Below are 16,282 nucleotides of genomic sequence, written 5' to 3'. Positions count from 1 at the left end.
GAGATCAGAACTTAATCAGAAAACATTTAATAAAATGAAATTTCAGTAAGAATACATTTCTACAAATGGTTTGTGCCGTCCTGTGCATGAAGTCTTAAATCTCTAATTGCAACTACTGGTGAGATTCAGTTATGAATTGGAGAAGAGCAGCCTGATTTGTTGTAACAGAATCAAAAGTGCTGCTACAAAGCTTTTACTTTTTTAAAATAATTCTTCAGGGGTGCCTGGGTGGCACAGTCAGTTGGGTGTCCCAACTCTTGGTTTCGGCTCAGGTCGTGATACCAGAGACGTGAGATTGAGCCCCATGTCAGGCTCCACACTCAGCAGTGTCTGCTTGGGCTTCTTTCTCCCTTTCTCTCTGTCCCTCCCCACAGTGCTCTCTCTCAAATAAATAAATAAATCTTAAAAAATAATAATTTTTTTTTTTAAAGATTTTATTTATTTGAGAGAGAGAGAATGAGAGACAGAGAGCAGGAGAGGGAGGAGGGTCAGAGGGAGAAGCAGACTCCCCGCTGAGCAGGGAGCCCGATGCGGGACTCGATCCCGGGACTCCAGGACCATGACCTGAGCCGAAGGCAGTCGCTTAACGAACTGAGCCACCCAGGAGCCCCAAAAATAATAATTCTTCAACTTTTTCTGCTAAGAGCTTAAAAGCAGAGAATTTGGCCTAATTGAAAGTATTTCAAGTCAGAAATGAATAAGCATTAAGCGCCAGTGTCTCTAAAAGTATTGTGCACCATTTTCTTATGTGCTGTCACCTGTCCTGCTTAAAATCAAGCAGGACATTTAGTTGACAAAAGTGCCAACTGACAGAATTTTATAGCCAGCGGGAAATCCTGGAGAATAATAGCCAATCTAGCTAATCCAATCCTATTATTTTCTTGTTCAAAAACTATGGCCCAAAGAAATTGTAACGTGTGTTCACTTGGGGTTTCCTGTGTCGATTAGTCAGGGTTTTGTTGTATAGATCACCGGGACATTGTAAACCACACCGGGAATGTTATGGCTCATTTGGTTGGCAGACACAGGGGCACCAGCTTCGGGTGGATAGATCCCAAGCCCAGACCTGTCATCGGAGCTGGGTTTCTTCCTACTTCTCATCTCAAGTCTTGGCTCTGCTGATGCTTTTCCTTGACTTTTTATTCTATATGGAGTTGCTACCACTTGATGAAGAAGATGGTGCTCAACAAGCCCCAGACGGATCTTTCTATCTGAGCAATCCTAGTGCAAAGAGCCAGTTTTCTGGAACGGCTCTGGGAGAATTGCAACGGAACTGGGTAGGCCTGGTGACCATTTGTGACCAGTCCTGTAGTGGGGATGGATTAGTCTTCCCGGCCTGGCTTCTGTGCACGGCGCTTTGGGCGGGGGCTGGAATGGGTCCCGCTAAACCATATGAAATTTTTCCTGCAGGGAGGAGGGTTTCTGGGAGGAGAAGAGGGAGGCTCCAGCTGAGCACTGACCAGAACAAGAAGCAAAACATTTACTCACCACACACATAGAAGTTACAACATCTTAAAAATATATTCTGACGGTAGATCTTGCCACTAAGATAAATGGATTGATTTTTTAATTCATGTACCAAATTTTAAGTGTTATTTTTTTTTCTTTCTTGGAGAAGGGCTGATAATTATATTTGCATTTACCGAGGGCATTCTAATAATTTCTCCATTGGTTTTTAAGAGACAGAGTGATGTGGGATAAAGTATATAAATGCTAAATTCTAAGAAAAAGAGGGGAAAAAAATCTTAGGATAACCTCATCAGCATAAGCATATTCACATTATCTATTGCCATTTGGTAAAGCGCTTGGAAATATTTTACTTCTGTCATAGTTTTCCTTTGAATATCAGCTCAAGAATTAAATTGAAACATCTCTACTAAAAGCATTTAAATATATTTCAAGAGTTCTTATGAACTGGGAATGGATTTATTTTTTTTCCTCCTTTTTTCTTTCCTTCCATTTTCTTCAGTAAATAAAGGCTTCAGCTGAATTTATTGAAGCTGAGGTCACACTTCATCTAATTGCATTGGCACTTACTATTCAACTAAAAACTTTGTGTGGGAGAAACTTTGCTTATGATTAATGGATTTAAAACTGTGCTTGTATTCTGACTTGTACTCACCTTTTGATTCGGAGCGTAGTTATTTCTATTTCCTGCTGCTTCATATTGTTATCTAAGGATAATTAAAACCAGAAAGGTTATTACCCTTTTTAAAAAGTCATCTAAAAACAGGGACAAAAATTTCCTAATACAAAGTAGTTGGGAGTCAGAAGAAGTCCTGAAAAGTGAAAGCGAAATACTAAGAAAGTAGGTTTGTCATATCACAAACAAAATTGTTCTTTCAATTACACTGTGAGATGATACATCAGGTTTTGAAAAATGACATTACTGGCCTAATTTTCTTTAAGTTTTGTAGGATAGTATTTCACGTGAGTGGCACGGTCACTGTAAAGATAAAGATAGTCAGTTTTACAAAAATATTTGGGAGCCTATCAATTTTTCCAAGAATCTTTTCTATCCTTTAATATTTAGATTACTTTTTTTGAAGAACTATATCATCTCTTTCTTCATTTGTTGTGATGCGCAATGTCTGTTTCATTCGTTAAGGGCTTTGTGTGTGAATTTTAGTTATTGCTAACATCATTACTAATCAACTTTTTGAAATCTTATTACTACTTTTTCTTACAAGATTTTTGGTTTTATTTTGTGGGTGATTTGCATTGTGTATAAACGGTCTTATCAACATTTCACGATAAGGGAGAGACTGATAGATAAATTGACATAAATTCATCAGCATGAATGCTTGAGAACCCAGGAGGATTCATTCTATAAGTAATTGGTTCATAGAAAGTATTTTATACTGTTATGACCTGCTTAGTCATACAACTCTGTACCTTCAAAGGTTTTAATAATGATTATTTGGATAATAAGAACTCCCTATACATACTTCCATTGGGAAAAAAACCAGATAAAAGTAGTACACAAGAGTGATTTTTTAGATTTTAAATGTTTTAACTGTAGTATCATTTTCTATGAAATGGGTCTGGCGACTTGGGCCACAGCTCCTGGCTTTGGTTCCTTTCTCCTCTGTTCTCCACTATTCCATCTCCTGGAATAATTCTCCATTGGTAACAATTCTCCAGATTGATAACTTGGATTATTTCACTATTAATTGCATCTTGGAAATGCCGGTTTTCCTCATTTGTAAATTGAAGATAATACCTTTCCTTCATGTGGCTGTGGGATCTAGCTGGTATTGGACCTGCATAAAGAGCTGGCACATTGTTCATTTCCCCCCTGTTCTAGCTAAAGAGAAAGTTTTCATTCTTAGGAAACGGAAGGGTGGGTTGTATGTCGCAGATCTCTAAGTGTTATTCTCATGGAAATCTTGTTTGGGAGTAATCTGAAAAGATCCCCAGTAACAGTCTTCAGCCTCCTGTCCTTCCTCCTCTGTTTGCCTGAAGACAAAACCACATGCTTAGATGTTTATTACCGGTTTGGATATCATTTTTATATAGAAACCAATTTTCACAAAAGCTTCCATCTTGTAAGCCCTACAAAGCAGGAAGTTCTCTATTTTCCTCCTCTTTGTTCTCATTTCACACCTCATTTGATTTCACTTTATGTGTATTTATCACTCTACATTAGCATCTGTGTATCCTAGAGTTCCGTCATTTATTTCTTCCTTGCCTCAAACATTACTTCTCTTGCATCCTAGGAGATGAGAGGAAGACATATACTTAAAGCTTAGGAAGACGTATACGTAAGGCTTTTGTTACTTTTGGTAAATACCCATGTGCTTTGTCGTCTCTATTTTGCATGTATGGATCCATTCAACAAATATTCTGAGTGCCTGCAGCATACCAGGCTGTGCTAGGCACGGGGATACAAGTGACAAGGTGACTGCAGTCTCTAGTGAAATGTTAGGAAATAAACAAGGGGTTGAGGAAGAAAATAATGAACCGGAGCCAGCTGCCCACTTGGTGGGCTGTGTTCCACCGCTGCTGAGGAGCCAGCTGACTCATCACGTCTCCACTGATGTTCTCTCCGATCCTCCCAGGCTGGGGGACTGTGTGTCTCCCGATTATCACGCTCATCACTTTGCTTCACTGCTGGATTTTGCTTTCCTACCGGACTGTGATTTATGTCCAGCACCTATCACGAAAGCTGAGAGTAATAGGCATTCAATATGTGTTTATTGAATGATGAACACATAAAGCACAGATCGTGTAAAAAATATTTCAGATATGTATATGCTATTGAGTAATATTAAAAAGAAAAAAAAGAATTTTTTTTTTTTTTTAAGAAAGACCGAGTTTCTGCAGTAATTGCAGGATGCTTTAACCACCTTGGACGTTGCCGATCGCTGTGTTCATGTTGTATGTGTGCAGGGAAGGTGGTAAATTCGGCTCTTTTAGAAGAAACGAAGGGAAAAATTAATTTGTGGGGAAAACATGGGTGTATATTTGCTGGGTTTAAATTCTCTCATTTAATTCTTGAAACCCTTCTAAGGCGAGAGTTTTATCCCCGTTCCATACTTGTGGAAAGCCAAGCTGAATCAGTGGTAATGCACTCAAGATGGGATTCAGATGGAATTCAGTGGCAGCCCTCTTGGTTCATGAACCTGAGCTCCTGTACACCGTCTTGTGTTGCAGATGTTCAAGTGAGCCCACCGCGTTCCAGTCTTGGTGGAGACCCTTCAGGGGTCCTGAAACCCAAGCTCTTAGGAACCCTTTTGGCAGTTTTATTCTTTTGAGATTTAGGTCATCCTCTTCCTGCAGTCTGTCTGTTGATCTTGGGTCGTGTGAAGACGCTTTGAATCTGGAATGGCTCTTATTGTGTATCATGGGGCAGCTCTTTTAGTTTCTGGCAGAATTTTGACAGGGCTGCAGTTGGGATACCTGCTAAGATCTGTATTGGCTGATTATACAAGCAAGGAGCCACAACGACGATTAGCATGGTCAATCAGTATGTGCGTCTTTCTGGTTTATTGATTTTCCAGAATATTTCTCAAGATCATGTAGCTATTAGGGTTATTCTTGGGGTATATTGATTTATACTGTTAGACTACTTGCATTTGGAAGCAGGAGCAGTCCTGAGCTCTTCCCCTTTGAATCACAGCAGCTGGAGTAAGCTAGGTAGATGGGTGGCTCAGTCGTTAAGCGTCTGCCTTCGGCTCAGGTCATGATCCCACAGTCCTGGGATCAAGCCCCGCATGGGGCTCCCTGCTCGGCAGGAAGCCTGCTTCTCCCTCTACCACTCCCCCTGCTTGTGTTCCCTCTCTCGCTATGTCTCTCTCTGTCAAATAAATAAATAAATAAAATCTTTAAAAAAAAAAAGATCAAAATTTTCAATCTCTACAGTACTGAGTCAGTAAGCCAAAGATTGATAAACCAGTTTTTAAAAATGTCTTAGCTTTTATGGGCTTAGTCTATGAAGTCCTATTTGCCGTTCTTATGTTCCCAGATTTTGTCAAGGAACTGGTTTGTATAGAACTCTTAGGAAAAATGAATCCTTTATTTTCAGTCAGAATGAATAGCTCCATGATCAGGTGACCCCAGGACCTTTCTGATTCTCATGCCCTTGCTCCTTTTCTCTAGCTGCATTGGCCACGTGGCTCTTCCTCACTCCCAGCACTTTGTTCTCCCCCTCACCCCAGATCAGCTGAGGAATTTGTACTTGCTGGTCCAGAGCCTCCCTGGAACATTCTTCCCCAGCCCAAGTCACAGGGCCACATCCCTGGTTTCCTTCAGGAATCTGTTTACATTTTATCAATGAGACCTTTCCTCGTCAATTCACCGTAGATAGCCTCTCCTCTTTCCCTCATGGCCTGGCACTCCCTGTCCCATATCTTCCCCATTCAATATACTTTAAATATTTCAGGTTTCTTATTTTTAAAAATTCTGTCCTCCCTATGAGAAGTAGGGCTTTTCAGTGTTCATTTTCTGTAAAACAGTGCCTTGCATTAGTAGGTGCTAAATAGTTGCTGAGTGAATGAATACCATATGCAATTTAGTTAAGTTTTAAACTGCTACATACAGATAGGAAGAAAATGCATTTATTTCCCATTGCTCTCAGGTATAGTAGGGTAGCAGTGAAAGAAGTAAGCTAATACTGGATTAAGGTAACTGTCAGATACTCAAGTTTGCTATGAATGGTTGACTTAAAGTGCTCACATCACTTACTTTATAACTTCTTCCGTTTTTAATTAAAATTGTAAGAAAAATCATATATTTATTAAATACAGACATTTTTTTTTAATTTCCTAATTTTTCTGATGCGCCCGAAGAACTAAAAACAAGGTATGCTTTAAGGCAATTAATTGATTTTTCAAATCATGCAGGAGCTGTTGTGGTTGACTTGCAACTTTCATTCAACCCTAGATAATTACTTTCAGGCATTATGGTTATCCTGTTCCCTTTGCCAGCTTAGAAATGGAAATGGGTTCTGGTTTTGACTGTTAAAGCTGAAAGAGAAGACTGCTGGAAGCTTCTGCTTCCAGCTAAGATTTCCTCAAGTCCTAAGAGAAGCAAAGCAGGAGGTGGTTCTTTGCTTCTGGACATCCTCTAGTCCAAAAGAGGAGCTTGCAGCTAGGGGATCCCCGATGGCCAGTGTGAGGGTGAAGCTAGTGCTGAGAGCAAGCCCACCTGTCTCTGCACTCCTTGTGAGATTAGACAATAAGTTTCTTTTTCACTTGAGCTAGTGTGAGTTGGTGTTTTGTTGTATGCAACCCTAGGAACATCAAAAGTGATGACATTCATTTCATAATGTAATTTTGAATATTTATTTCAGGGCTACATCCTTGCCATTTGTATCTCATAAATCCAATTTGAAAACCTTTCCTTTGATTACTGCTTGACCTTATATGTATTTTTATTTTGTTTAGTTTTTACTTTTGCCTTAAAATTTTATATGAGACCTGGATTTACCACTACTTCCTGAGGAACACTTATTCACGGATCAAAATAGACTTGGATGGCAACATAATTTCTCGAAACACCAGAATGAAAGCTTATAGGGCTAATTCTTCCATATGGCTTATCAAACTAATAAGAATTAGTCTAGAATGTGTTTTTTTTTTTTTTTAATTTTAGGAAGTTTATAGGGGTCTAGGGAAGGAGATGTGTTAATGTGATCCTCAGCTTTTTTGAAGTTTACATTATGGTTTACTTTTATGCTGATTTCACCTCTGGAAAGTAGCTGTGACCAAGTATCAATAAATTTACAATTCAACTGCCACTTTGGGCAGAAAAGAAAACTACTCAATATTTTCTCTCGTTATATGCTTTTGCTTTCTCCTGTGGTTCTACAATTTCAATTTTAGAGACAACTCCAGTTGATATAGAGAAAGCTGACTATGAGAACCATATGTCTAAATATTGGTATGCTAGCAGCTTTGAAACAGTTCTCACATCGAAAATTGTTTTCAAATGAAACTTCCTGAAATTTAATAAGAATGGGATTTGTAGGCAGTTTAAATCTTTATTGTTTGTTGGGGAAATATTTCACTGCTTATTGAACCCACGGAGCACAATTTGAAAACCTGCTGCATCGAGGATTAGTGAAGAATGACCCTGTGGGTTTTCATCCAAACTGAGATATTTCTGAGGAAGAAATAATGATTGCAGCACAACGGACAGAACCTGGGACTGCTCCAGGCAAATGAGTCCCATGGCTCTGTAGTGGTGGATGCCGGGGCACAGATAGGAATCTCTTTGGTAATAGTAGGAAACTGATCTGAGTCCCCTTTCCCACCTTTATAGCCTTTAGCCTCTCTAGTGCGGCCAAGGAGCCCTCGTCCCACAGAGGATCTCTGCAGCCATTGAAACTAACAGAGTAGCCGCACCATTGGGGATGTTCAGCCCTTGAGCAGGTGCTTACTGGGCACCTGTTATATGCCAGGCATTTCCTGAGGTGCTGAGAGTACAAAGATAAATGACACAGTTAGGAAGGTTTACCCTATTCATTCAGCAGAACGTAGTAATGAATAGTTTCATACCTGTTTCATACCTGTTCCATTAACAATTGAGAGACATTTAAATGGGAAAGAGCATGGGAGTTTTCAGTCCTGAATTCGGAATTTGAAATGTAATGGGTTTTATTAATAAGGCCTTCGCCTCTACCCATCACCCCCTGAAATTGAACTACATTGAGGATCCGTGGTTATTTGTGTATTCCCTTTGAAATCTACATTATAGTTAGAAGTCACTATACAGTTAGGAGTAGAACACAGCTGTATCCATTGGTGTTTGTTTTGATAGTATAGTGTGGAAGATAAGTAACTGAAGCAAATATAAGTGATGAGGTAGAATCCTGTGTATCTCTGTCTCACTATCTTTAGAATTGGAGAGAAGAAGGTGAGAGTGTGTTTTTGGCAATGAGAGAAAAATGAAAGGAAGAGTCAGGAAAAATACAAGGACTCAAAAAGAAGTAAAAGACATGGAGAGTTTTGCAGATTACAATAGCATATGTACATTAAGAGTGGTCTGAAGTGCTCAGGAGAAGAAAAATGCCTCTCAATTCTGTAGTGACCTTTCCACTGTAGGCCATTGACATGCATGACACACTTCCTCTAGTAACAGTTGTTGGTACAAGATTCTCGCTGTGGGTAACGAAGAGCCAGGAGCTGGTGAATGGAATGACAGACTCTGGGACCTGATTTAACTTTCTAAAGAGTTGTATTTAGTTGAGGATGTATTTTAATGTTCTTCATATAGAATATCAAAGAAATCATTTAGTCTAATAGATTTTAGACTGGTGTTGACTTTAAAATCAGCCTTCATGTTCATTTACCCTGATGTTTTATTTTCCTTAAGACGTTAAAAAAAACACACACACACATATCTTTGTTTTCATGTCTTTTAGCTCTTTATAGAACAGTATGATTGTAAGTGGTACCTTGAGAAGATTGTAAATAGTTATGTATGATTTATTCTCATTTTTAACTATAGTTTTCAAGAACAGGTAATTATATACAAATCAAAATATGGCATGCAAACAAATAACAAATTCAAGTGTATCTTAGTTGTCTTACTGCTGGATTCAGAGCTCAAGCAGCAATTAATCACTTCTGAACACGAGGAGCTTGAATTCATATTGGACTTCTTTTGTCAAGTGCAGACATGACTCTATTTTAGAGATTCGTGAAGGCTTAAGCAAGGATTTTTGTTTTATTGTTTTTAAGTGAAAGGTTAACTTAGGTAAAGAGATGGTCAAGGCCCATGTGAAGTTACAGAGCAGTCTGTTTGCCTACTTGAGTTTTTAAGCATCTCTACATTCTCATGGAGTATGAAGTCTGAGAAACTGAATTACTTGCACTGTTGACGAAGTGTTCGAGAATATTGTTTTTCCTGGTTTAATATGTCAAAGAAAAAAAAAAGGAAAAGGAAAAAACTCGAGTTAACTTTGTGAATAAAAATGCAGGCCTTAAAGAAAGATCTGCTTCAAAGCCAACAGTCCCACCGGAAGAAGCTGAGCCATACCCGTGGCTGGAGGAGCAGGTCCCCGAGGATTCAGGTAAGCTCTCTTCGACTTCTGACTGGATGTGCCTCGTCCTGCCAGCTCTCTAGTTTGCAATTTCCAGAATCATGTTTTACCCATAATTTGTGTCATGATGTTTACAGAAGATGAAGTATTTTTTTCTCCTTCTCTTCTGGGATTTTGGAGTAAACTTAATGTTTTCTAGTAAAAATTTACACAGGATAATTTTAATTTTGGGGATCAAGAATCAAAGGCACAGAGGAGGTGGCACAGTTAGGAACATCATGAACTAAATGGCAGGTATCTGGATTCCAGTTCCAGAACTTCTTATAGTGAAAGCACAGTTCGACACGTAGGGTACCCTAGTGCTGTCATGGTCGATTCCAAGATCTAACAGGGGAGGCCTACTGGACTCCCAGTCTCTTTAAGAGGAGGGTCTCCTTTCTCCATCAGAGACTTTCCAGACCCCCACTTGATGCTGTGGGAGGCCTCTTGTACATCCACATGAATTCATAGATGAATTCAGAGATCTCCATAGTCACCCAAGGGCCTGTGACCCACAGAAGGAAAACTCCTAAAATCTGTGAATAAATTGGCAAATGAAATTCGAATCTGTTACTATCGTTTCCTGTTTGTGCTGTGATATTTATTGCAAAGTACTATTTAATTGCTGCACGGTTTCCCTTTACCTAATCGTTCTCCAAAATTTGGTTTCATTTTGCCACCTATTGGAAGGGTTTGGTATGACACTACATATTTACCAGCAACTGAAGTACTCTGGGCTGATTTTGTCACTCTATGAATAATATTTGATTTTCTTTTCTCCCTTTTAAGATCAGTATGCTGCTCTGATTTTTTTTATTTGTTCAAAACATAATCCTGGAATTTACTGTCTCCTTCCCAATCCTTTAGAGTACCATAACTCGAGCAAAAGAGCTACTTTAACGTTTTGTAATTAAATGTGTATTTGGATTTAGCATCTCACATATTACTTTGCACTAAATAAATTTATAATTTAAAAAATACTGTTTTTCAAAGCTAATACCTACTCTGAATGTTGTGCCATTCGTTTCAGCTCTCCTTTTTAAATTTTTGTTAATACTGCTCTACATTTAACTGATAACTTGTCCTTCTAAATCTGTTAGTTTATTTTCAACTCCTATCCTTTTCAACTTCTTGGCAGTGTTTGGTTTAGTTTAAATGTTGCCTTTTCCACCTTTCTCTTATCTAGGTTTTTGGCTTCTTTTTCTTCTCTATCTATCCTACAAACCCAGGTACATACCTCTCATTACAAAACAATAAAGTAAACCCCCTCTTGGTCCCTACAGTACTTTCTATCTGCCCTCCAGTCCCTGGCCCTGTACTAGCCAGATTTTTGAAAAAAGAATCTACAGTTGCTTTCTTTGCCTTATTTTCCACTCAGTTTTTAACTCATTGCAATCTAGCTTCTGCCTCTCCTAATCCTTCCCAGAGGAAAGGAGGAACATCACAGAATCATGGAAAGGTGAAACAGCATGGTGGACTCACTGAGTTCAAAGCCAGTGCTGGTAGGAGGTGATTCTGGAGAGGCATGTGAGGGCTAGATTGTGGAGCTCTTCTATTCTGTTCTGAGGAGCTTAGATTTTCCTTTTTTCCTCTGTTCGGGCCGAGGAAGCCATTAAAGGGTTAAGCAGAGAAGCAGAGTACCATCCACTCCAGTTACTAATATTAGATTCTCTGTGGATGGTGCTGTCAGCAGTTGTAAAACTAAGAATTGGTTAGGAAGCTGTCATGGGCATTATAAGAGCCGAGGAGGGAAGAAGAGAGATTGGCAGGCTCTTCTGTAATTGTATGCAAATACATATAAAAATGGTTTGTGATAGACAAACATCTATAAAAATAGAAGGCACTTTTTGTGCTTCAGGAATGGTTTTGTAATGTGATTAGCCTAACCGGTTCGTAAACTCTTTTCCTATCTGAAGTTCACATGAACTTACCCTGTTTTTGTCATCGAGGATTAGCTTGTCAGTATAACTAACTGATGTCATTGGCATTATTTCATATGACAACATGGGTGATACTGAGTTTGGTGCTACTTCAATTTACTGAACATGGATGTTTGTTAAACAGAAAATTTATCGTAGTGTCAACGTCGTTATAGCTTCTTGTTTGTTGTGTGATGTTTCAACAAACCCGGTAATCCGATAAGCAGCACAGTGTTGTCGGAAGGTCATTACTGATAGTGTTGACTTTTGTAATTTATATCCATTTGAATCTATGGATCTGACTGTCGGACGGGCTTCTCCAAAGCCGAAGGGATTGTCAGTTATCATGTGGGTTCTTGTCCTCGACTTTTGACCTTCTCAGTCCTCACACAGTGGCCTGTCAGGTGCTCTCATGTCTGTTGGCCTCATCTTCCACATTTTCATCTTTATTTCCAAGTACTTCCCTTCCTGAAAGCTTTGCCCATCCCCTTTTCTTTATTCTATCATGATTGTGAATTTTGTTAATTAGAAACTGAAGTAATTTTGCTCTGTGAGGTGATTGCTAAACATTTATATCTGCTGTCAAAATAAAACCAATCTTGGGCGCCTGGGTGGCTCAGTTGGTTAAGCGACTGCCTTCGGCTCAGGTCATGATCCTGGAGTCCCGGGATCGAGTCCCGCATCGGGCTCCCCGCTCGGCAGGGAGTCTGCTTCTCCCTCTGACCCTCTTCCCTCTCGTGCTCTCTGTCTCTCATTCTCTCTCTCAAATAAATAAATAAAATCTTTTTTTTTTTTTTTAAAGATTTTATTTATTGGGCGCCTGGGTGGCTCAGTCGGTTAAGCGACTGCCTTCGGCTCAGGTCATGATCCTGGAGTCCCGGGATCGAGTCCCGCATCGGGCTCCCTGCTCGGCGGGGAGCCTGCTTCTCCCTCTGACCCTCCTGCCTCTCATGCTCTCTGTCTCTCATTCTCTCTCTCGCAAATAAATAAAATCTTAAAAAAAATAAAACCAATCTTAAATATTTACTGTGTTTGCCAACATATAAAAAAAAAAGTGGCAAACGGGTATGAAAAGGTAGCATAGTTGATGAACCAAATATATTCATTTGAATGTGTGTACCTGGAGGTCATGTTTCATGTTCTTCGTTAATATCTAGATTTTTTTCTACTTAGTTATGTTTTGTAATCATTTTAGGACCTCGGAATATTGAAGATGAAGTAGAAGAACAAATTCAGCCCCTTCTCCATGAGGCAGTCTACACAGAACATGGTATGAGTTAAAATCCATTTTCTCATGCATTGCTTGCTCAAATAATGGTTAATTACATAAAGTGACTTAGACATTAGTTTTAAATTTAAATCATAATTGAGTGTTTTTTTTAATTATTGGAGGACAAGTATTTCTGAAAGAGCACTAGACTCGTTTTATCTTACGCTGCCTTACTGTTAAGGAAATTATCGCATAGATTTAATAAAGAAATGGTTAGAATAAATGAGAATAAACAAGTTAAGACCAATGATACATTAAGAACAGATGGCAAGAACAGGGAAGAGGAAAATAGAACACAACCAAGCAAGCTGTAATGGGCTATCTGGAAGCTGTCATCAGCTGAACCTGGCTGCATGCTTGGGTGGTCACCATAGCAAAAAGAGAAACTTTTAATTACGTTGGTTATGTTACCAGAGAGGAAATGAACATGCTGTCTACTTAGAGAGTATAAAACATTTCCCCAGCTCTTACATCTAAAGCATTTCTTATATGTAGTTCTGTACAGAGAATATTAAATGATACTTTAGAAACCCATGCTTTAAGATTTTATGAGACTGTTTTTTGAAACATCCCTTGATAAAAGCAGAGAGTATAACCCCAAGATGTGACTCACAAAGGGATTTCGAAGAAGGCAGAACACATGGCAGCCTGATACGCCTAATGGTTTGGTGTGAGCTGGAGAGAGTCCTAAAGGAAAAAAAGTATATTTCTTAAAAACGACTGGGACTCTCTATCATTGAAACTGCTTTAGCAGGCCTGCTAAGCTGTCTTACTCAGTCTTAGGTGTTTGGGAGTTACGTGTAAAGCACCCATCCAGCTCCATCTGTGCTGTGCTGGGGAGACCCGCTGCGGCTGAGCTGTAGGCTTTCACCATCAGCCCTCCGCGGTCTCAGAGCCTGTGTCCTTTCATTACCGGCTTCTGCTCAGCCAGGAAAGCCACTGCACCTGAGCATGCGTCTGCCTCTGTCGGCAAGCACAGGACTTCCCTTCCTGCATCTTTTCTTTCACTTTAACCTAACACAAGGGTGATGCAGTCTGAACAAGTCAGTGATTTCAGTATGATGAGGTCGGTGCCTTAATGGTGAACTGTAATGGCTGTGTGGGCCTTGCATAGACTTTGGCATTACCAAAGGCTTCTCCGAAGAGGTGACTTTCTGACTTAGTAGCCGAAGGATGGCGTCATGCTTTGCCAGGTGGTGGTTGTTCGGGGAGGGTTCTGAGCAAAGGGTGTGGCCCGTGGGCAAGCCCAGAGGAAAAGAGGATCCAAGAGTAGTTCGGGGTGACCGGCCAATGGTGTACCTAGGTGGAGAGTGATTGGGAAAGGGTGTTTGTACTCGATTCACAGAGGGATAGGAACCATTGGAGGGCGCCAGGGAGTGCTGTGCCTTCTTTCTGCAGTGTGAACATGAGCAGAGGGAGCATGCTGGGGGGGAGAGGAGTTGGGGGGCTCTACTGGTGATCTGAGTCGGTCAGGATGGTTGGTTGAACCAAATTTAGCCAAGGTGGGGAGAGAGAAACGTGGGACGATACGGTAGACATTTGGGTGGGTGGGTGTACGAAACCAGACAGAAGGGGGCCGAATCAAGTCTAGCATGCCTGGGTTTCTGGCCACAAGCCTTCCTCTTGGACTTACTGTGTTCTTTACTTAGAAATTCACAGAGGCCATGGCTTTAAATGTTACTTGTGTTGCTTCTGAGTATGTATCTGCAGCCCTATCTCCTCTGAGCTCCTGGTTTATCCAGCTGCCTGTTGATCTTCATTTGCATGTTTTATGGGTATCTCAGACTCAAAATGCACTTAAACAGAATTCTTGATTCCTTTGCATTTCATAGCTCTCCCCCCAACCCCCTAAAATTTTGCTTTTATTCCACTCTTTTATATGTTAGGTCTTGGTCTCCCCTCTACTTAGTAGCTTAAGCTAAAGACCGGGGAGTTTTCCTTATTTTTCTCTCTCCTCTTCTCGCCTCCTATGGGACCCACGGGCAGGTCCTGCCAGCTTGGCCTCCAGCACGTATCTGGACCGCAGTGTGGCAGCGTCACTGTCCCCTCCCGCATTGCTGCTGCAGCGGCGTCCAGTTGGGTGTTTGATGGGCCTTATGTGGACCTGGTCTTTTTCTTTTCCTCCTCTCAGTCACTTTTCTGCAGCCCAAATGCCTCTCTTTTCCTTTTAATTGCCGAGTCTGTTTGCCTCGGGCCTTTGTACGTGTTATTATCTCTTGCTGGTATGTGTGTGTTCCGGTCTTCACATCTTACCCGATGAAACATGGCCTCCCTGACCACCATCTCTGCAGCAGACTCTCTGTCCAGGGCCTTCTGTGCTTCCTCGCGGTGTTTCAGGGCCTGTGGCTGCCGTGTACTCGCTGTGGGGCTTTAGCCGAGTTTCTCAAGTTCCTCATCCTTCGAAGGGGGGTAATAGTACCTACTTCCTGGGGTTACTGTAATGGCCGAAGAGGGCTTGGCAGTGCCGCAGATGTAGTCGGCCTGCAGGGAACTGTTTTGCTCGTACCGAGCTGTCACTGATTGAGCAAGGGAGACTCAGATAATGCATGATGTTCGGTTGGTTTCCCTACTGAAAACAGGGACCTTCCATTAAGTAACGGGCAGTGGCCAAGAGCTAAATCCTGCTCATGTGAAAACCATAAAGTTGCACTGGATAACACAAGAGTAAGGAAAAAAGAATATGGAAAAGGGGGCATGATAAAATCAGTGAGAGGAATTAGAATTGGTGATTGGTTTGCCGATTGGCAGAAAATCTGAAACGAGGAGAAACAATGTAGCAGGCTGTGTTGGAAAGACAGAAAACAAATAAATAGAGTGGCCATAAGTGGGCTTACATGGTTCAGTAGCAGTGGAGAGTGTCGCTATTCCATACTAAAGGTGAGGGAAGGAAGGCTTCCTGCAGTGTTTGAGGAGAGTTTAGTAGCAGCAGAAACAGTAATATCCTTACGATGATGATGATGATGATGGTGATGATGATGATAAGAATAACACAACAAGAGCAGTAACACCTAAATGCTTGTTATGGGCTGGGCAGTTTTCCAAGTGCCTTAATCCTCACAACAACGCTCTAAGTAGGTACTCTTACTATTTCCTTTTTATGGAAGAAAAGTCCTTGGCACAAAGTAGTTACATAACGTCTCTGGGGTCACACAGCTGGTGTGGATTTGGAGCCATACACTCGAGACCCCACACTTCTAACCATTTTACTGCCCTGTGAGCACAGCTAAGTCACTTGTGTTGCTTGGTTAGAGTATTATGTATAGGACATACTGTGCTTGAAGCCACGTCAGGTTACCTTGGGAGCACTTTTTACACCAAGATAACAAGCTAAACCATATTGCAGCGGGATAAGTAGCCTATCCAACACCTACACAAAAGAAGCAGAAGAGCTTAGTATATCATAAAAGTTAGTCTCAGAAGAGAAAAGTGGGCATTTCTGCATAAGTCACAGGCTCCACACGGCAACCTTTAGATGCAAAGTACAGTACAGTTGACCTCATGCAGATGACCTAGCACATGGCGGAGAGAGGTAGCTGGCTGTTCTTTGCAATAGAACATTTTATGGAG

At 40.8% G+C, this 16,282-nt stretch overlaps 1 protein-coding gene across 6 annotated transcripts in view; it reads left to right on the top strand.

Moving 5' to 3' along the window:
- ASPH (aspartate beta-hydroxylase) overlaps nucleotides 1-16,282 on the top strand; it is a 197,024-nt gene that overhangs the window by 45,166 nt on the left and 135,576 nt on the right. For all 6 annotated transcript variants that reach the window (XM_081816043.1, XM_081816041.1, XM_081816047.1 and 3 more), the window contains 2 exons: nucleotides 9,425-9,517; nucleotides 12,641-12,715. In XM_081816043.1, coding sequence (XP_081672169.1) covers nucleotides 9,425-9,517; nucleotides 12,641-12,715 — 168 coding nt within the window. The remainder of the gene's footprint in view (nucleotides 1-9,424; nucleotides 9,518-12,640; nucleotides 12,716-16,282) is intronic.

Source organism: Leptonychotes weddellii, chromosome 4, assembly GCF_054177405.1.
Source record: "Leptonychotes weddellii isolate Sample4059 chromosome 4, ASM5417740v2, whole genome shotgun sequence".
Classification (NCBI taxonomy): domain Eukaryota; kingdom Metazoa; phylum Chordata; class Mammalia; order Carnivora; family Phocidae; genus Leptonychotes; species Leptonychotes weddellii.
Note: the sequence above shows the minus strand (reverse complement) of the source record. Positions and strands in the feature narration are given on the sequence as shown.